This window comes from Nesoenas mayeri (genome assembly GCF_963082525.1).
Source record: "Nesoenas mayeri genome assembly, chromosome: 24".
NCBI lineage: Eukaryota > Metazoa > Chordata > Aves > Columbiformes > Columbidae > Nesoenas > Nesoenas mayeri.
Genome location: NC_137546.1, coordinates 4,244,307 through 4,265,848, shown reverse-complemented (window position 1 = coordinate 4,265,848; position 21,542 = coordinate 4,244,307). Strand labels below are relative to the sequence as shown.

The window sequence follows — 21,542 nt, the reverse complement described above, 5'->3', positions numbered from 1 at the left end:
ATCCAAAATTGAAAATAAAAATGTTTGGGGAAGACTGGCCTTGTGGTTAAAACACAGGAGTGAGAGTCATTTGTTCCCAGTACTGCCACAGAGTTTTTGGATAACTCATATCCTTTCCTGGTACTCTAGTTCTCCTCATCTAAAAGCAGAGACTGATCAAGCTTATCTCTTAACAGAAGCAAGATGAGTTTTCCTTTGCTGACACAAGCAAAAGAAAGACAAAAAATATTAAATAATTTTTGTGAAAGAAACAAATGGGAGGATTTTCAGTATGCAGTTTTTCCAAAGAGTGTAGCTGAGCATCTCAACTTGACAATTGAGGGTCTTCTTTTCCTTGTCCTACCAGCACGTGTTTGCGCTGCAGAAATCAACGGAATACACCAGATGTAGCAGAAAACAAAATCTTTACATTTGCTGTGGCATTACCCAGAAAACTGGTGAAAATAAGGTTTTTTAACTCTGAAGAGAAAGGGCAGAATTTCTCTCGTGTTTTCAGATTTGACACATTCTGAAAACAAATTCTTCTGGGCTTTGAAAACTCAAGTTCCAAAGAGATGAAAGCTCCAAAAATCAAAGTTGGCAAATAATTCAAAAAGCAAGGTCATGCCACATGGAGATGCTTCACCTGAGGGTTCTGGAGACAGTCATTCCTTGACAGGCTGGTAACTAAACAGAATAAATCAGCACTACATTCATTCAAGACTCCTGATATTAATTCTTCCAATGTACTGACAGCAAGGAACAAGGAACTGAATTATTGAGTAACTCAAGTTTAAGGCACTAGGAAATTATGTGTTATGTTTCAAATGTTTGGAAATGAACATATTTCTATGCATTGCACTGAACCAGGCCATTGATAGGCCAATTCCTCACCCTGGCATTCAGAGTTAATGTTATACTTCTGGTTTACTTAGTTGAGCTGGCAGGTGAACTTTGTAGCTACGGTTGTCCCAGTGGTAACGGTACTAGTTAGTCATCCTGTATGCATCACTTTATCCAGCCCTAGGTGGGAAAGCTCATGCAATTGCTTAGAAGTAGCTGCAAAAGGTAAAAAAAGAAAAAGGGAAAAAGCACGTATGAGAGTTTGGACATTCAGCTACATGCACTGGCTGCTCACGTATGTGCATGACTACGAAAACTAGGAAAAATCTGTTCCAATATTTATTTTTATCCAAATAGAGTTGTTTCCACACCCATTCCTTCCCCAGGGGAATCAAGTCAGTGGTTCACAGAGTTGAGGCAGTCGGATTTAAATTTGGAGCTGCTCTGTAGCGTCCAGGCTTGCTTTGCTCCCTCTGCTGAGAAGCACTGCCAAATTTGAAGCGTGCCAAGTGGGTCAGGTTCAGAAGCTGGTCAGTTCTGGTTCCTCCTGACACTCTGGACACCGAGTTCTGGAATCCAAATGAAGAGAACACTACTCAAAGAATGCCAAAGTGACTTTTCCCATTTTGATGCAGATTGGTGAGCCGAACAGGTTTTTGCCTGTTATCCAGCTCCATTTGCCTTTTTCTGTCTGTGCACAGTAGTTTGCACAACACCAGAAGAGACAAGGAGATAATCTGCCATGCATTTTAAGTTTGCTCAGTCATCGATGATTATCATACCCTTTAGAGAGACGGGATTGCGCAATTCCCATCTGTGCAATTCACAGCATTTCCAGGGAGTCTTAACAGGCTGTTCTTACCAGGTGATGATGGTGAAAAGGGTTCTCTTCCAGTGAAGCTCGTAGATCTAAACTGCTGAGGGTGGGGTTGCTGGAAGGGATGACATTTTCCCAGCCAGCCAGACAATGCTGTGAAAAGAGAGGGGAATGCTGCATTAGAGTGCTTTCCCCTTTTTAATCTACTGTGGCCTGTTAGTTCTAAATAATAACTTCTGCACAGGGAGGTTTTAGCAGGTAATTAACTAATTTGTGACGAGTTTTATGAGACTAACAGGAAAGAGAAGACATCTCTAACGAAGCAAAACTGCATAGTTTTTCCCTCTTCCACCTTTCAGTGGCTCATTATTTCTAAAACAACCTCCCGCTTTGTGAACTCAAGCACCTGACCTCTCTGAACCTTTCTCAACTGACTCATCTCGTTCCCTAAACCTCAAAACCAGGCCTCTTCCTGCCTCTTCCCTGGAAATCTCTAGGCCAGGCCTAGGCCTGATTAATAATATTGCCTGTGGCATTGCCTAGCGGCTGGAATACGTGACTGACTCTACAAAACCAGTTTTGAAGCCAACTTTGCCACAATTTATTTTGCCTGGCCCTTCTACACTGCGAATACTTCAAGGAATCTTGTCTTTTAGATTCTCTAACATCTGTGGAAGGAAACACAGGCACTCTTACGCATGGCTCATTGTGTTGAAAGGTCAATGCCTGAAATAAGTCAACTGCATACAGCTCCATATGGCACTTTTTTCCTCAGTGTAATAAAGCATTTGGAGATATGTCATATACTTAATTCCTGTTATGCTAAAGTATGAACTCAGAAGCACACAGCAATGACTTTTCTTGCTATCTCAGTGACACAGGTGAGAAATTTTAGGGGAAACCCTGCCAGGAGAGTAACAGATTCTCTTTCCTTCTTGTGCTGTAAAACAATGCCCAGCCTGGGTTGTGCCATCCGCATCAGTAACAAGACAGCAACTTACCGAAGGTAACGCTAGATTGTCTACTGGTTCAAGACTCTTCCTGCGATGGGCTTTGTATTTGTAGGCAGGCATAAGGGTAGATCTGGGAATGCTGACCCTGCAACCACACAACGGAAAATAATTGCCTACATCTTTGACAAGGTGGAGGAAAACTGCATGCCTTACCTATTTGGAATCCAAGGGCCTAATCCCAAAGTCAAGCAACAGTTTTGGATTAGGATGTTAGACACTTAACATACACATTCAGATTCTGAGTTCTAAACTGTGTCTGCTTATGGGAAAGATCAGTAGTGAGTGTTTAAGCAGGAGATATCCCCACCTTGAGAACAGCTATTTTGATGCCATTTTCTCCCTCACAAGATCAAATTTTTCTTCCCCATTGTCTCAAGCTTTGCAGATTACAAAACAATAATTATTAACTACCTGACATAGGCTGGCTCTTCCAGTGTCTCTGGGGGCTGGTGACTACGTGGGATCTTACACACGGGGCAAGCAGATTCTGAATCCACAGGGACAGTGAAGAGGCGCTGGTTTAATTGGTAACAGTAAACACCTGTCACAGAGTAACGAACAATTATGGTATTTCCAGTTTGTCAGAAGGTTCCTCAACCCAGTCAACAAAGCTGTGTTCTACCACAGTGCCACATATGCATTCTATAGAAAGAGCTGCTTTTCCTGAAATATCGTTTACATTTCCTGTCCCCAAATTAGTTCCTAAAAAGCAAAAGCAAAATTTCAACCTCAACTTAAAACCAGTACATTAGCCAATTACAAGGAACCCTGACAAAGTAAGATGATAATGAGAGAGGAACCCTAGAAGGCTCAAGTATCTTTGGAGTAGGAAGTTTAATCTGGATTAGAAACTGCAGCTAAAACCAACACATTATTGTGTTGCATGATTGTGGGGCTCTCTCAGAACAACAAGAAAATACTGCTCAGTTGTTCGTACACAGAAATTGGATTAGGATGAAATCTGATCTTACATTTATGGGAACCGCTTATCAAATCTGGTTCTTGTTCAGAAACTATGTAATCCAGAGCTTTGGGCCTAAAGAAACACACAAATATATCAGTTAGTGATGGGGGGCAGGCCCTCTGAACAGCCCCACATTTCTTTTTGGGAGGTAAAGAAAGGGCTACAAAACCACTTGTACCATCTTCCACTCCAATCGGATCACACTTCTCATTATGCTAAAGGGATACATTGCTGCTTCAGCCCTTCCCCCCTGCCCACTTACTCCAGGTTTTGCTCATTAATACATGCTTCTTTGTTGGCCTGTCGGAACTCATGTAGCTCAGCAAAATATTGATCAGACTTTTCTGCTACTGGAGAGTTGGTATCTAGGAGCCCTGAGAACAGCAAGGAAAGAGAAAAGTTCAAGGATTTAGCAAATTTGGGAAATCACCAAAGCAAGTGTCACGCAAAACAGTCAAAACAACCAAAGGTCTGAAGCACCAAAATGGACAACGAGAAGAGCATGCCAACATGTCAAACCAGAGATGTACTGCGTGGTTTGGGTCCCTTATTGCACCCATTCGTTTTAGTGACCTGGTGTCCCCTCTGACCCCACTCAGTTTTGCCATTTGCTGCCTGGATTCCCACACCACTGCCACTTCACCGACACGCAGGCCACCTCTGGACAGGGAATGGCTTCTGATAAAACTGTAGCTCCTCTGCTGAGACCTGCTACATGGGCTCTAGCTCTGCAGTTCTGTCACACCTCAACTTAAAGGGGTGATAAACTGTGTTTCAACTCTTCACATTACCACATCACACTGAGCTTTCAGGTTTAGGATTCACCTGCAATCCAGTCGTAGCCCAGAAAAGGACGCGCAGACCAGCTGCTCACAGGTACAGTATATTCTTCAGGGTCAGGCTGAAAAGTCACATGGCCAGCTTCCTTCTGGGAAGAAAACAATTCATAAAGATATCCTATACATCTAGCAGGACATTCAAAGGTACATTCCAAAGAAGATGATCTGAGCAATACCCTGCTCTTCCTGCTTACAGAAACAAGCTATGGAGCAGCAACACCACACCAGCCTGTTCTCTCTGAGCATCTGAATCACATACACAGATGGCAAGGAGCCTTACAGCAAAGTGCTCCAGTTTTCTGGACTTGGGTTCAAGCGCTAAGGAAAGAAAGGCCTCAACAAACTGCCAACAGTCCCTGGCTGCTACGGTTGGGAACAATTCTGACCCCAACTTCCAATTTGCACAGTGGGAACAGGGCAAGCAATGTTCTCCTGACCCTTTCTCTCCATCCATCTATTGAATTATGAAAATAAGCAAAGCATTGGTTTCACTGTTTACCTTCAGCTCTTTGGACTGAGATGTCAGCAAGATTGATTTGCAGATTATGGGCTCTTTAAGGACCACATGTGGCTTGCTGGTCTCTTCACTTTGTATTCTGCTCACTGACGGGTCCAGATGATCCTCAGGCTGTTTTTTCTCATGGAAACCATGTAGCAGAGTGGACTGTTTTCTGTTCTCTCCATATCCCAGACAGAAGGATTCTTTCTCTGGACTTCTTTGACCACAACCATCTCTATCTACTCCAGAAGTTTCTCTGCCACACACAGTGATTGCAGACACTGGGGTAACATTCTTTTCATTCCCAGGAAAGCTGGAATCCAAATCAACTCCTTCCTGCATCTTCACTCGTTGCTGAACCCCTCTGTCATTGCTGCTGTATTTAAGAGATGAACAGAGGGCTGCTCTGGCTGCGTAAACTCTGGGCTCCACAGACACCAACACTGCAGGCTCAGATGTAGAATTCACAGCATTGTCCTGGTTTTCCTTCTGTAACGACAGACACTCTCGTACCACATGATGCTACAAATACCTATCATTAGGACAGTTCACTCAGCACGAGAAAAACCAACCTCCCATGCTAGTCTGCTCACCCCTTTAAATTATTGTACAGAAAAAACCCTCAAATCCTGATGTTATTCATGACACATTACGAAATGTTCGGAGAAGGTAAGAAAGGGGTCTACTTCCATCTAAATGCAGCTTTTCCCAGTTTGAGGAACTGCTAAACTTTCAGCCTTTGTGCTTAGAAGAAACAAAAGGTTTACGTTCTGCAATGCCACAAGGCCTATTTGCTTCCCAGAGCTCCCAGACACAACACGTACCCCTCTCTTGGGCACAGGGACAGATCTCTCGGTAGCTGCTCTATTATGAAGAGATGCTGGAACGAGTGGCCTGCTGGGAAGTCTTTTTCTGATCTCTTCCTGCTTCATTCTGAGCCTCTGTAGAAGGTCCTGGTTAGCCTGACGCAGCCTCTTCAGGTGCTCTAACTCCATCCTATGAAAACAATTTCCTGTGAAGCCAGAGGAAGCGTGAATGATATAAATGGAACACTGAGGAAAGAAGAAGACTCAGGAGAAACCCCTTTCAGAGGACTTCTCATCAAAAACCCTTAGAGCTGTTGAAACATTGGGAGTGTTGATCATCGCTCCTGAGAAATCAGCCAGTCTCAAAACTCTTTACACTAAGAACTACCACCACTGCACACTTCTCTTCCCTCAGATGTACTCGTACTGTCAAATATTTGCACCCAGAAACTGGTAGCTGACTGGACAGAGACAAGACATTCTTACAGAGGGAACCATAAACACAAAAAAAATCACATCAAAAAGCAAAGTAAGCGACATCCGATTCCAAGGCTGATACTTAGGACAACCTTATGTAATTCACCAAAATGTATTTGTGATAATACCAGGATGCTCATAAGTTCAAAATATAAATTGTGGAGATGAATATTTGTACTACATCCAAAAGACATATTGAGTCAAAACCATCCTCCATGTTCCATAGGCAGGAAAACTCCAAAAGGCTCAATTATGACTCAGGATGAGGGCTCAGACAATTCCAGTCCCACATGTTAAACACTAAAGGTTACTGCCCTTTATTAGAAGCATGGGGAGGTTAACAGATAAATAAAGCTTAGTTTGATTGGAAGGTCGTTATGCTGTCCAGCATGTTTACAACATTATAAGCTCCTCTAAATTTGCAGAAAGTGTTTTTTTAAATAAAACAAAGCAAAACCCTAAAGCCAAACCCCCACATTGTTTTTTATTAGAGTGATCAATTATGTTCTCAAGTGAAACTGTGCTTCTCTAGGACCTTTTGTTCTGAAGGATCCCTGAAGGATCTCCAAAACTCACCTGGTTTGTTTTTGTGCCTGCTACCTTGGCAACTGGATGCATGGAGTCAAATGCATATGCTCTACAAAAGCACTGGGAGGAAGGAAGAACAGTGCTAACAATTAAAAAAAACGACAAATCTTTTTGTTACAATAAATGAGAAGCACGCTACTAGACACAAAATAGGAATATCAGTCTTGAGGAACTGAATTTGAGATCATTTGAACAGAGTTCCCACAGTATTGACAGGACAAAGCTAAGAGCATCCTCTCAGCATTTCTCATCGAAAAGCAAATACTCTGAAAATAACATTAGTCAGGGGACTTTTTGGAAGGGTTTTACCAGATGAGATCCACTCTTAGCATAATCTGCAAGAAGCTTTTAGGCCTTCATGCTCAACCCCAGGGGCTCAAGGGTATGAAACTGCTTTGGTCTGAATACTTTGTGAAAAGGAGCTTAGCTTCTCACAGCTAAGAAAAATAAATAACAGCCGTCTTGGGAACTAAGCACTCTCATCTCTTCAAGAAAGTTGTCTAACACCTACGGAGGGCTTCCCAGAGCTGTTTGTTCGCATACACGCTGGTTTGGCTCTTCCGCGGCCAGGAGGAAGGGCAGTTGGGCAAAATTCCCCTTTCGTCTTTAAAAGGCAAGTCTAGCAGCCGACAGAGACCCGCTAAAGCTTCCCTGCAGGGTACGGCGTGGGGAGCCCGCCAGTCTGACCAGGCCAAGCACTGCAGCCGTTCAAATTCCCCCCGCTCCCCTCCCGCCGCCTCCGCGCGTCCGGGCCCACCTGCGCGGCACCCCGGCGATCCCGCAGCCGGGAGGGCCCCACCGCCGGCGGGTCCCCGCCCTGGCCGCAGCCAACGCTGGGAATCCCCCGGGCAGCCCCGGCCCGGCCGTTCCCGCGGCGCAGCGGGGCTGCCGGCGGGGCTGGGCCCGCCCCTCGCTCCCGGCATGCGCGGGGCTCAGGCACCGCCCGGCCCCGGCGGCCGCAACCCCGGCCCGCGGTCACGGGCAGGACGCGGCCCCAAACTTGCCCCTTTTGGGTTCATTAAATGGCCACAGCTCATCTTCTGAGCTCCCCCAGAAGCTGAACGGGAGCTGTTTTGAAAACGTATCACTAGAAACCTGCCGCCTTCTCACACACACCGTGTAATCTTATCAACCGAGAGTACTGGTTCACCACAATTAACACAGTACTTGCTGACCATTATTTCCCACAATATTCTCAAGAAAGCACTGATTCAATATTGACATTCTTAGTATAGCTTAAGAAGGAATCTCTCAAGCCTCCCCATCAGATAATTCAGCATTATTGGTCTCGTTAATTTAAATAGCAAGAACACAGATAACAGGTCACTGTCGTCAAACAGGCAATTTACTACAATAGGGTAGGCGTATCATTCTCCAAATATATTATACTTACACTTGAAGACTTTGTATCACAACACGCAGAACACATCGGGAGAAATACTTTTCCAATTCATTTTTATTTTGGTTTCCATTGTTTACAGCATTGATACAGGAATAATTCATGCAAATTTATCACCTTAAATACAGCAGAGAGAAAACTCACTGGTAAGAGTATTTTGAAGAGCTCCATCAACATAACACAATGAGGAAAAATAAGTAGCAGCAATAAGATAAAGTGCATTTAGCTGACCTCCTTTAATAAGAGTTGGAGGATGATTGCTTTTGAAATCATCTGTTCACAGGATTAGTTTATCATTCTTTATGAAAAGCAGAGAACTGCTTCTTCCTTGCTAATAGTGTTCATTCTTCCACCACTCTGAATTAAAGAAGTACAGCTGTATTTTATTTAAGAGGAATCCAGCTCATAGGGCTTTCTGTTAAAAGCTCGATTCTAGATTACTCAGGCTTGTAGGGACAAGGGTTATCTATGTATGTAAAAATTCTTCTCTCCCATGTTAGTTTTGCTTCTTAAAAAAATCCAGGTGGTTCTTTCCTTCGTTCTATAGGTTGGGTTTCAGCACAACACTGAGAATGCCTACACCACCAAAATCTGGACAGTGTCAGAAACACACACATTGGCAAGACACCAGATTCTAAGAATCCACCAATATCTTTGCCCTTTACAGATCAGAGATGCTTCAGATCAGCTCATTTATCAGATTTCCCCTAAAGGCTGCTGAAGACACGCTAACAGCACGTCTTCAAAAGCAAGGTCAGCGTTTTGGCTAGCCCAGAGCTGCTGAGTAGTAGTACATCATCATCTCCCTCTACCTGGAATTGACAATTTTGTGGTGTATAAGGGATGTACTTAACATTTTAACTCAAAAGCATAGTTCAAAGCCTATCATGAATGTGTATGTGACAGCCTGAGAGACCAGACATCCACATTTATTCACATAATACCTGCAGCAGAATAACAGTGGATGATTCCACTTACTCTGGTATACTTCATCACAAGCCTAGAAAACATAGTTCCAAAGGCAAGGGCTCAAATTTCTTTCCTACTCATTCTCTGATCTGATCCAAGCCACATTTATGTCCTGGTGGTTGCCTGAGGAAACCGACCAAGGCCAGGGAAGTCCTCTAATGAAAACAGTTTTTCTGCTTGGGTTGGATTCAAAGCTGTCTACTGGAAGTGAAAGGTTTGTTTGCCTCCTGCATTTCAGGGACATAACAAAAGTCTCACTGCCAGCTCCTACACGATTAAGATACTTCAACTCTTACTGGAAATCTTAGAAGAGCCTAAAGTACTTACTGACATTTCACTATTTTAACTTCCTCAAGTATCAGGCAGTTTCTTCTTTCTGGAACTTTTGCGACACACGAACCAGGGGACTTGTCACATGCACAAATATTCACACCTGAGCAATGAACGAGAAATCTTAAGCCCAGCTGATAGCACGTTCAAGTGAAAAGTCTCATTGTCAATAAGAAAACAACTCTTAGTAGTTATGAATTCAGCTGGGACTCCTCAAAGATAGCCCATATTCTCTAAAGTTTGATGCTGAAGAGATTTAGGGTGTCACTAACCTCAGAACTACAGGATCTGATTCTGGATTCCTCAGACATTTTGTGGGGAATACAAAGGTTATACTTAACACATGGCAAAATACTGACCCACCAAGTGGAAAAGAAACTTTGCAACATTGGAACCTGAATCTGGTACTACTGAAATCAGTGGGAATTACTCATCTATCAGTTCCAACAGGAAGAGACTCAAGTTCTAGTTCCAAAATCTTACACCCCAAATTGAAAATTGCTTCAGGACAAAACTAACAGATAAATTTTATCTATTTGCAAATAAAAAAGATCTTTAATAAAATTAATTGCCTTAACCCATTCTTGCCCTGTCATGAAACACGAGGGACAGGTCTCACCCCTGCCCCAGAGGAGCTGCACTTGCCAGATCATTCTCATACTTTAAAAGAAGGGAAACAACAGGAAATCAAATTACTGCACGGACTGTAACATCCTATGGGAACTCTACAATAAGCAAAATCTCTTACAGCTTGTAATCCACATGCTGTTCTTGTCGCCAAACAGTGGTTAATGGAATTCCAAAGGCCTGCTTCCAGAAAACACAGCTGTGCATTTCCAAAACAACCCCACATTCATCAACTTATCTCATAAGGCAGTTCATTACATTCTTTCAACTGGCTTTTCTTTCCTATTTTTCTTCCTCAACAAGCTGCCAACTATCAGCGCTACCTCCTTCACAGGAGCTAGTTAGGTCTTTGCAATCTATTTGTCCATGATGTGAAATGGGCCAGACTGCATTACTCAAGAGGAAGAACCAAAGACAATAAGTTTACCAAAGCAAAATCTTAGTCCCTCTTGCTCTGGAAGAGAACTGGGTTTTGTTCATAGGTCTAAACATACTGACAGTAATAAACCTTTCAATGAACATGGCGATTCTCTGTCATGTTCTATAATAATGGAATATTAACCTAGGAAGTGGGCCTGCACGTGCTATAAATACATTGTGAAACCATCATTATATCTGTGTGCATGGGATCTGTGTTTAGACAAACTGCTCGTCACACATACATAAACTTGGGGCTTGGAAGTCAAAAGTTCTATCTTTATGTAGTAAAATGAATGACTTCATAAAGAGGTGTCAGAATAACTTTCAACCTGATAAACATCTGCTTGTTTTAAACTTGTTACTGTACTTGATTTTGCTTTAAAAAGCCCCCTGTAAATGTATGAAGTACACATTCCTCCTGCAGTAGCCTCGTCTCACAAGAAGGAAAAAGAAGAGTAGTAATCAGCTAGTGTTTAAAGGTGGGACACAAAACCGGGAAGCAGAATCCTACTGTTCACACAGCAACTGGAAACGTAGCAACAGGCTTTTGCTCACTCCCTTTAGGGAATTCCATCACCCACCATGTTCTCTGCAGTAATTAAGAGAGCACTGAAGGGAAACAGTGTTGGTTTTCTCTTCTTTCCACACTATCTGCTTTGCTGCAGGTACTGATGTGTGAACATGTTGAGTTCACTGTCAAGCCAACCCGCTTTATTCCTGCAAGGACAGAAAGTCTCCATTAGGCCAGTAAAACACCTCTTCTCACAGCAATCCGAAGGAAACACAACTAAAACGAGTGAACAACAAAGCATGCAGAGGAGAGCCAGAAGTCCATTCCAAAATGCTGCGGCTATTCCTTGACTGTCCCCAGGTCAGGAATGCTTCCCTGCCAAAGTCCCTAGGCTTTGACATGTAAACAGAGATCTTGGTTACAACTTCACATTGATCTTGCTGTGTAGATATGGAATGTTAAAAATTCTTCCCAATGACATTTGCAGGGTGAAGAAAAACATCAGACAATCGTGTACAAAGGCAAGGGTGACACTTTTTGCATAATTTTATATTGGCCTGAAGGAGTTTGTAGGAAGACTGGATGTTTGATAAATGGAAAGCAATTGTAATTCCAAACAAACCAAAAACAAGAAAGAAAAAGTGTTTTGTGGGAGACTGCTGACAGTACATGGGAAGGTACATTCTGAAAGGGAACATAGCTTAGTAGAAAAAGCTGCTGATATCTGCATATCAAATGCTATGACAGAAGAAGGACTGCATTCAAAGATACACCCTAGTGTGAACATCCTGGGGTAATCACGTAAAAATAAACCATATGCAAACAACAATACAATCTCACCTGAGCAGTTTTGCTTTGCTCTGCAGTGAATCCAGAACTTCAATTTTTTTATTCAAGGCAGAAATTTCCTGCTCAAGATTCTCCCGCGTGACATCCACTTGCTGACACAAATGAGCAAACGTTCCAGCAAGCTCTCTAAGAAACAAAGAGAACAGTTGGATACGACGGAAGGTAAGAAAGGTAAGATTAAGCAGCAAATTCAAGGAATAAATCCCTTGATGTGCAGTGATGACAATACTGACTTGGGTGCTCATCTTTCCACTTTTGCACAACCATCAGTGCAACTTGATTTGGGAGACAGAAGTACATTAAGACTAAAGCGTAACAGCACCCAAATACTACACTGGTGATTCAAAAACTCTAATGTTCTTTTAAAACACATGTACTATTACACATTTTTCAACCTGGAATTCAATATGCAGACTTATCTTGTTTTAACAATGAACATCATTAAAAAAAAAAAAACAAAACAACAGAATTCAGATAAAGTTTAACTAAATACAGGCAACTCACTGTTGAACTTGGTGGCTGCAATTAGAACCTGTGTAACTGACGATGAGCTGCAATTTCTCACCAGCGTACTCTACAAACTGCCGTTTGAAAGCTCTCTCTTTCGCTTTTGTGGTCCAGGTGAGTCGCTCATATACATAAAGGAGCCCATAAAGGCCAAAGGAGAGAGCAATCAGTCTCCAACCCACAGCCTTCCAGACCTAAAAAAAAGGACAATAATAAACAAAAGACATGATCATCACCTAGGAATGATGATAACTCCTAAAAACAGTGCACAGAGCATCGTACTTACATTCTAGGCACATGAAAAATCAACCCTGACTTGCAAGTGGTTTCATTGTTCAGACAGCTTACTGCTGATGTCCAGTCCATAAAATAAAAATACCCAACTTAAACTATCTGAGTTCTGTATGGGTTAACCTTCCCAGTATATTTAAATATCTGCAAGTGCAAATGAACTTTGTATGGTTCACAGAATCCCTGTTTCTGAAGTAAAAGATGGTTTTAAGCAACCACCTCCCCTTTGAGAATTCACCTGTGACACTGGAACAGAATGTAGGTATGGAACTGGCAGTAGAGAAACTTAGACCCTGCCACAACAAGATCTGGAGTTACCGTGCAACTTGAGCTAGATCTCTTATGCCTCTTCAGGCTGGGGAGATTTGAGATTCAAAACATTCATTATTTTCAAAAGACAGAAAAGCAGGAGGTACTGATTTTCTCTTAAATAAATTAGGTACAGTATCTAAAATTAAGTGCTCTCTTCCCCTTCCAGGAAGGAAGATAGACAAAGATCAGAGGCTCTTGGTAGACATTTCTGTCCTGACTCCTCTGTAAATGGGAAAAGAAAAATACCAAATTTTATTTTATTCTCATAAAAGAACCAAAGACTATTTAATACTTTCATCATATACTTTGAAGGGTTACCTTCACAACAACCCTGGGTCCAAGCCTAACTATTATGCAAAATAAGCTCAATATTTATACCCAAATGGAAGAACAAAGGATAAAGTATTTCACTATCCGTGGATAGCAAATATCTACACTCAGCAGTGCGAGCACTTTCAAGTCAGTGCTCCAACTTTATTTATATAAATACTGCTCGGATTGCCAACGTACCACGCCACCAACCACGATGATCCCCATGGAAGTTCGGGAGGTTAATGAGGCCAGTCCTGTCACCATTGACACCATGAGCTCTTCCTGTGTCATAGAGCCCTGAGGCAAAGGAGGCAGACTGGGATTTGCTGGTGTTAAAGGGCGTTGAACCTAATTAGAAAAACAGTGACAAAACAAAAACAAAATACAGAATAAGAGAAGGCAAGCCACTGCCCTTCCCACCAAGAAGACTTCAGCAGCTACCAAAATGATGAATATCACATCTACCCCTGACCACTCAATGAGGTATTCTACCTACCTGGTCATTATAGCCCATCAAGGCCCGACGACCATTCTTTGGTCCCAAAAACCTGTTCACCAGCATCGTCCATCCAAGAGAGAAATGGAATTCTATGTCCTCTTGGAAGTCGGCACAAAGCTTGTCACAGTTCAGATCATAGCTGAGCATGAAGCACTGTCGGGGAATTAACATGTCTACCTGGCCCCGCAAAGAGACTGGGAGAAGGGGCTTTAAACCATCTGCACAGATGGAAAAGAGAAACATTCAGAAAATGCATGTTGAGTTCACAAAAATTAACCAGACTTGTATTCTGTAATCAGGGTGGTTCTGGGACGTTCCCTCCTCAAGAGTTATTTTTCTTAGTCCCTTAAATTTCCTAAAGCCAAGCACATTGCAAAGCAAGAGATACATCACAAATTACTATTCAATTCTTAGTTTTATGATCAACTCAGAAGGAAATCTTTCCATGGACTCTCCCAAACCCTTACAGGTAGCTGGTGAAGTTTACAGCTAAGCAATAACTTGGAAAACAGAATCTGAAGGGCAGTTCTAAAAGCGTTTAGACACCATACTCCTCTTACAGCTTATATTCAGACAGGCACCTAGTTACAAGTCATTCACATTTCATTAGATCTTGGTCTGTGAATCACCCAAGTTGCCAAAGTCACTGTTCCCTTCTGTCGTGCAGGATTAAGCCGATTGTATGTATTCGTTACCAAATCACTGTACAACTTCAGACAGAGTGGAAAAAAGCAGGAATAACTAGTCCTGATGCCAGCTGCACATCAGCCATCAGATTAAAGAAAAGCCCAGAACCCCTACCTAGTTGGTTTGCATTACAGTTACAGGAAAGATAAAGGGAAATATTGCCTGCTGAACTGACCTATCATTTCTTGTTGCATTGTCTGCAGGGAAGTTGCAATTGCATTGGAGCAACGATCCGACATGTTACGACCCAGGCCTTCCTCAATATGTTTATGCAGCTCCTGACAAACAAAAAAAGGGTTATTAAGCTTAAAATAAACATAGGTAAGATGCAGGCTGTGGGTGCTAGAGCTTTCCAGTTAAAAAAACCCTCCCAGAGCAGGAGCATGCATTCTGTCTGCTCATTGTTCTAATATTAGTTTCATTTTTCTTCCCCATTCTTCAGTGGAGGAAAAAGCAAATCAAGAAATCTCACATGCACTCTGTAGTCTAGGAAAAGTTCTGTTTGATCTATACAATGTGATACAGCATATATGCATCAATTTATCACTAAGATTATTAAAAAATAATTTCTTTTTTTTTTTTATGATGTTAACTCTTCACAGAAGCCATCCAATATAAGGAACATTCTAACAAGATTTTTCCCAATATGAAAAGCTTAGCTCATATCTTAGTTGAAGAATGTTAAGCATTTCAAAGAGCTGGCATAACAGACTCACAGCTAAAAAAAGGCCACTTTAAGTTCCTTAAGTGACCTGTAAGATGCAAACATCACTTACACTCTTATAAACTTTAAGAACTACTTGAGATGGATGGAAGTCTGCTTGGTATTCATCTACCAACACTGAAAGTCGTCTGATTTCTTCTGCCATTGCATTTGACACCTAGAGAAACAGCACAAGACAGTGTTTCTAGATATTCTGTCCTAAGGAGCGATGGAAAAGCATCGAAGACATGCACTTCCTAGTAAGCACTACTGAACACCAGACACTATGATTGTGCAGCGCCATGTGGTCATTGTGTGCCAACTGCAAAATGCGATGTTGGTGACTCGCAAACAAACAAGGGGGCTGAGCAGTATGTAGATCTATGCTCTGTATAACAGCATGGACAGAAAAAGACAGAGGCACTCTAAGACTTGTGAAAAATGAAGTGCTGGTAGCTGTTTAGGACAATCTCTTTTTCTGCAGTCACTCTTCCTTACCTGCCTCTCCACTTCTTCTGTGATCTGCTTTATTTTCCGCTTGTAGTCTTGAGTAAGGAGCTCCAGCTGTTTGTCAATAAAACCTAAACGTTCCTGTCGTTCCTCTCGCATTTCCAGACAGTAAACTCTGGTGAAAAAAAAAAGTGCCCATCAAAAAGCCAAATAAATGCACTTTTGATCACCAAATACCATTTGAATCCCAGAAACAAGGCAGATTCTCCCGCCCAACAACAAAACGTGTCACTATCTACAATACATTACATACACAAGGCACAGGACAAAAACAGGTTATTCACTCAATAGTTTTACAATTCAATAGAAGCAAGACTACTGGTACTTGTCCTTCCCACTTCCAAAACCGCTGTATTCTACTTTGCATTTCAAATGCTCCTATTCCCTTAGATTTCTCCCAGAATACAAGCTTCAGTTACACAAGCACCAAGCATCAGCTCTCCTCACCGCTGTTCCTGGGCAGCAATATGCACAGAATCCATGATGAGACGAACATCTTCCGCGATCTGCTTTGCTCTCACCGTATGCTGCTCAAATTTTGTTTTTACTGCTGACTGTGAGATACACTCCTGTATACAAAAGGCAGCCAAGATTAGAAGGCAGAAGCACACTAACACAACTTCCCCTTCCCATGTAACCTGTTTCCAAAATGTGGTCCCACTCCGTGTTTATAAATTTCAGACCCCAGCCTTTCAGGAGTAAAATCTAAACAGAAGGTTAGCACACATTTACACTCACCTCAAATCTTCTCTCAAAGTTCTGAAACTCAAACATTCTTACTTGAAATCCATCTGCCAATGCTCCACCTGAGAGAAAGTACAAAACAACCACGTGAGTTTTGACAAAGCAATCAAATGTTGGACATCAGGAAATGCTCCTGCTTTACCTTGAAGACAATGCAAAAGTGCTGCTAAGTCACCTCTTTTTTTTGACCATTCTATTAATAACCTGACCCACCCCAATTTAATCTTTTTTTTTTTTTTTTAAACAAGATATTCTCTATTTTCTTCTGTATAAGAAAATGGAAAGTTTCTGTTAGCTTTCCTCACCTCCTTCTGGCATCCCTTGAGCCTTCTGAATCCTGGCATTCAGCACTTCTTTTGCTGACACAAAGAAAATTCGATCTCCTGCCTGGGCTCGATCCACCACACCCAGCTCATCTACCAGGAAACTGGTACAGCGCTCCATGTGCTGCCGACGCACCTGAGGGATAAACAGGATAAGCCCCACATGCAGTTAAATCCACTTTATGCTCCATCTCTTAAAGGTTAGTCCAGGCACCCTGATGCCTTCTACTAGTCTAAGCTACCAAAACAAAACAATATTAAAAAAAATCAACTTAGCTTCTGGAAGATTCCAGAAGAGCAATCTAAGTGACCTAACTTCAAAATTCCCCTGTGAAACTCCTGATTTACAGCTCAGAAATTTCAAGAGTCATATCCTGACCACTGCTCTACAGTCTATGCTCCCTCTAGTCTCCACACTGTGGTAATAAAAACCCAAACTGTAAAACAATTACATCCAACACTTTGATTCTACCCGCAATGACCAGAGGCAAAATGGACTCGATAATATCCATGCAAAGAGAAGGAATTTAAACACATCACAAACCTCTTCCATGTATTCTGGTTCAGAGGCAGATGCATCCCAGCGGTTATTTAAAATAAATATATTGGGTCGAGACAGACGTTCATTCACCTTGTGAAAGAACTGCTTCTCCTAAGCAAAATGGGACAAAACCTCTTAAGATTAATATGTCATTTAAAAAAACTTTTAGCAAAATTCACTGAACAAGTGGACTTGAACATACAGTTTGCATCAACGTTGATTCAGAATTTGCCACGAGGACAAATACGTCAGCATCTAGACAGAATTTGTCAATCCAGCTGTCCAGCTCTGTGGTTACATCAATGCCAGGGCTAGCAATAAAAAGAGACATTACTATGCTGTGAGAACAGTAAATAATAGAATTAAAAAGTTAATAAGAAATACGTTTCAGTTTTTCAAGGCATTAATTTCCCACATCTGAGCTACACCGTCCTGAGGTGACACAGAGTACAGACTAAAACGAAGCACCAATCAAGAGAAACTCTGACAGCTAACTACACCAAAGGACTTTAGTCACTGTCATAGATAGAACAGGGTCAATTTCCTTGATGTCTTCAAATAAAAATTTAACGAACATTTCTGTAATTAATCTCTGATAAGCAGGAAAGGAAAGAAAGCTATTTCTCACCTGTCCATCAGCACCAGGTCATCCTTTAAGAGAGGACATTTGGAATTAGGCCACATTACGCTGACTAGGCTGCCAGCATTCAGAAGTTCATCTTGATGAAGGGCATGAGCCAGCTGGTTTACTGTCTATTAAAAAGACGGATAATTTATAACACTTTGCATATACTAAGACCCATTAACACAATTATCTCTCCTTCAGGGCTGTTCACAGACAATTCAAGATAAAACCCAAATCACTTTCTCCCTGGAAGGTTTTCAACATAAAACTTGCTTGAGTCTCCCAGTCAAAAGGCGACCACCTAGTTGGAGTTTATGAGAAATTTTCCTGTCACAAAAGGCTACTGAGGAATTACCAGGAAGTCTGTCCCTTCTGTTAGTCACGCAGAGCTCAGAACTTCCTGAGTCATCGTTCTGGTTCCCTGCTATCACTAACAAATAAACATATCTTCTTCATAAAATGAACAATTTCCATGCTATATCTTGCTCCATTCCTCCCCTCCCACATCATAAAAAATGCTGTTCTTCATCTCTACTCCTTTAATAATTAAAATCCTTAGTTGTGAAATCTATTAATAGTGCTTTTATTTTCTTGTTTCTTCCAATTTCTGGCGCTTCTGAAGAGCTCTTCTGCTTTATCTTAGGCTTAAGGAATTTGTACCTTAACACTCTTCTTTTCCTCTGAGCCTTCCGTGAGCAGGAAAGCTTCATGTCCATCAGTCCCTTCTACACGCAGGAAACAATTAGTGGTGTGTCCAATTCCTGAAGGAAGGACTTTGTCCCATAGCATGGCATTTATCACAGTGCTTTTTCCATTGCTTGTCCTGAAGTCAGATTAAAGAACGTTATAGCTAGGCCTCTTGCTTTCATACTAGAGAAAGCAAGTTCTCTAAAACAAGCAGTATCAAACGTATTAACAATTTAGATGCCACAGGAAACTTAGAAGATGACTTTTCTGTTTTCTTATTGTAAGAATTCTTCCAAATCAAAGAATTATGCGCGGCAGTATTTATTTCCAATTTACAAAAGGACTAATACCAGGAACATGCAAATTACAAGCAAAAGCTGGAGCACAAGGGTTTCTATAAATATTTTTTACTGGCTACAATCCTAAAAATGCCAGTCACCTTACTGAGTGGGGAGCGTAGGCAACATAAACACGTGACTCACCTTCCAAAAAAAGCAACTTTCATGTGTCGTCTTGCCAACACTTCACTAATGCCACTGACTTTTGACAGGTAGCCTTTGACTTCCAGTACCTGCTCTTCTGTGGTGACAGGATCAAGCTCTATGTTCCTGTGTGTTTCTAAAACAAAAATTATATCATGTCTCTGAATTCCAAATCACCTGCCTCAGTACTGGGTGCACTCTTCATGATGTAACACACACAACTAGAGGTTTATCTGTGTCCCAAAGACTGTGTGGGTAATCTTGACACACGCAATTACACCCTGAGGCAATTTTATATCAGATGGTTTCTTCTATGTATCTAATAACCACCCTTATCCTCAGGACTGCCTTAAACAGAACACAGCAAATATTTCCAACACTCCAATACCCTCGAATAAAATTTTTCTGTCTGTGTATTAAGCTGCTAAAGCCAATTTTGGGCATAAGGTACACATCACTAGCAATGACATGTCTAGGTAAGAATACTGAAAGAATTACAGGTAAAAAACCTAAAGGGCCTTGTATAGGCCAAGCATAGCTTAATAACTAGCTCAGTTTCATAACATTTGTGAACTTGTCTGCTTTAAAACGTGAAACCTGAACCCCGTCCAAATCCAATCAAGTAATTTTCTTTTCTCCTTGTAAATACCAATATAAGCACACATGGGCATATAAATAAGCACAGGTATAGTGATGTCATTTAACTGAATGAGGGGTTTTGGTGTGTGTTTGGGGAACTCTATGTGGGTGAAGCAGTTACACACTTGCAGTTCAAGAATTCAGCTTACCTTCCAGGAACGAGGAGCTCTCATTGATGTATGCGGCCAGCTGCTCAAAGATACCATTGATTTTCTTCTTTGCAGTGACAAAATGTTTAAGCGGAGAAGCATTTACCTCAGCCATGTGTCTTTTATCCTTCTTCACTGCAACTATTGACTTGGAACGAGTGAACAACAGGGACATCGCGCTACAGGGAAAAATCCAGCAAACAACGGTGGCTCACCAAGTGCCAGCTAACCAAGCAGCCTACCAAGAATTAGATAAATACAGGTTTTAAAAATAACTTTTTTCTTCCACAAAGAAATTGCTCCACTTTCTACAAGAGCAAATTACTCAAATATCAGAAATAATAATAATAAAAATCCATCTTTGTTCTCCCTTCAGGTCAACAGCCCCCAGCAATCACGTCTCCCTCTGCTTACTTACAGGATGAGTTATGTTTTCACAAGTCAGGCATGGTCAGCTTGAGTCCCTCTTGAATACGAACGACTGCAGCTCTCCTGCTGTCCCCCTCGCCAGCCTCTGGCCCGCAGCTCTTTCAGTGACACCGACTCCAGCCTGTCCCTGTGGCAGAGCGACCAGGAGATGAGGGACATGGGCTGCCGAGCTCCCTGACCAGCCCAGCTGTGCTCCCCCGCCATCCCAGTGCCCGGGGGATGCGCTGGGCTGATGCTCCGGGCAGCCCCGCAGAATCCCAGAATGTCAGGGGTTGGAAGGGACCTGGAAAGCTCATCCAGTGCAGTCCCCCCATGGAGCAGGAACACCCAGATGAGGTTACACAGGAAGGTGTCCAGGCGGGTTGGAATGTCTGCAGAGAAGGAGACTCCACAACCCCCCTGGGCAGCCTGGGCCAGGCTCTGACACCCTCACTGAGAAGAAGTTCCTTCTCAAATTTAAGTGGAACCTTTTGTGTTCCAGTTTGAACCCATTACCCCTTGTCCTATCATTGGCTGTCACCGAGAAGAGCCTGGCTCCATCCTCCTGACACTCACCCTTTATATATCTGTAAACATTAATGAGGTCACCCCTCAGTGTCCTCTTGTCCAGCTCCAGAGCCCCAGCTCCCTCAGCCTTTCCTCACACGGGAGATGCTCCACTCCCTTCAGCATCTTGGTGGCTGCGCTGGACTCCCTCCAGCAGTTTCCTGTCCTTCTTAACTGAGGGGCCACAACTGGACACAATACTCCAGCTGCGGTCTCAATGCGGCCCCATCACCTTCTCCTCACACCTCAGGGGACGGGCGGGAGGGCGGCAGCCGGCGCGTGCACGGCAAAGGGCGGGAAGCGCCCCCCTGCCGCCCCCACAGGGCGGCGCGCGCCTCGGAGGGCAGAAAGACCCTGCCCCGGCGGGTCCTCCCGTCCCTGCCGCCCAGGAGGCGACCCCCCCAAGAGCCCGTCCAGACCTGCAGAGGCTCCCGCCTCCCCCATCATGATGCGCCGCCCCAGCTCTCACCTTCACCGCCGCCACCGCCGCGCCGCCATGTTACCCCCGCCGCATCGTCAGGCGCGAGGCGGCGCGTGTCATCGCCGCGCGCCCTCTCGCGGGGCATCACGGGAGCCGTAGTCCGAGGGCGCCGCCCCGCAATGGCGGCCACAGGATCGATCCCCCG

General features: G+C 42.9%; 2 protein-coding genes across 4 annotated transcripts; both read right to left on the bottom strand.

The window, feature by feature from the left end:
• Window positions 1-879: 879 nt before the first annotated feature.
• Window positions 880-8,297, bottom strand: MIIP (migration and invasion inhibitory protein). 3 transcript variants are annotated; one of them, XM_080358589.1, is made up of 12 exons: window positions 8,219-8,297; window positions 6,814-6,885; window positions 5,779-5,966; window positions 4,955-5,443; window positions 4,442-4,544; window positions 3,879-3,990; window positions 3,624-3,688; window positions 3,064-3,193; window positions 2,641-2,737; window positions 1,685-1,792; window positions 1,194-1,391; window positions 880-1,038 (listed from the first exon to the last, which is right to left on the bottom strand). In XM_080358589.1, the coding sequence occupies exons 3-11, from the start codon at window positions 5,947-5,949 to the stop codon at window positions 1,227-1,229; spliced, it is 1,440 nt and encodes a 479-aa protein (XP_080214715.1). In that variant the 5' UTR covers window positions 5,950-5,966; window positions 6,814-6,885; window positions 8,219-8,297; the 3' UTR covers window positions 880-1,038; window positions 1,194-1,226. The 3 variants fall into 3 exon arrangements, with proteins under 3 accessions (XP_080214715.1, XP_080214714.1, XP_080214716.1); XM_080358588.1 differs by having other exon boundaries at window positions 880-1,391; XM_080358590.1 differs by lacking the exon at window positions 880-1,038 and having other exon boundaries at window positions 1,205-1,414.
• MFN2 (mitofusin 2) lies at window positions 8,264-21,426 on the bottom strand. The gene is made up of 19 exons (XM_080358580.1): window positions 21,386-21,426; window positions 20,360-20,497; window positions 19,942-20,120; window positions 19,154-19,289; window positions 18,645-18,807; window positions 17,988-18,112; window positions 17,562-17,670; window positions 17,363-17,470; window positions 16,801-16,954; window positions 16,490-16,557; window positions 16,199-16,320; window positions 15,740-15,866; window positions 15,315-15,419; window positions 14,714-14,816; window positions 13,849-14,069; window positions 13,551-13,700; window positions 12,435-12,631; window positions 11,922-12,056; window positions 8,264-11,287 (listed from the first exon to the last, which is right to left on the bottom strand). The coding sequence occupies exons 3-19, from the start codon at window positions 20,114-20,116 to the stop codon at window positions 11,218-11,220; spliced, it is 2,268 nt and encodes a 755-aa protein (XP_080214706.1). The 5' UTR covers window positions 20,117-20,120; window positions 20,360-20,497; window positions 21,386-21,426; the 3' UTR covers window positions 8,264-11,217.
• Window positions 21,427-21,542: the final 116 nt, after the last annotated feature.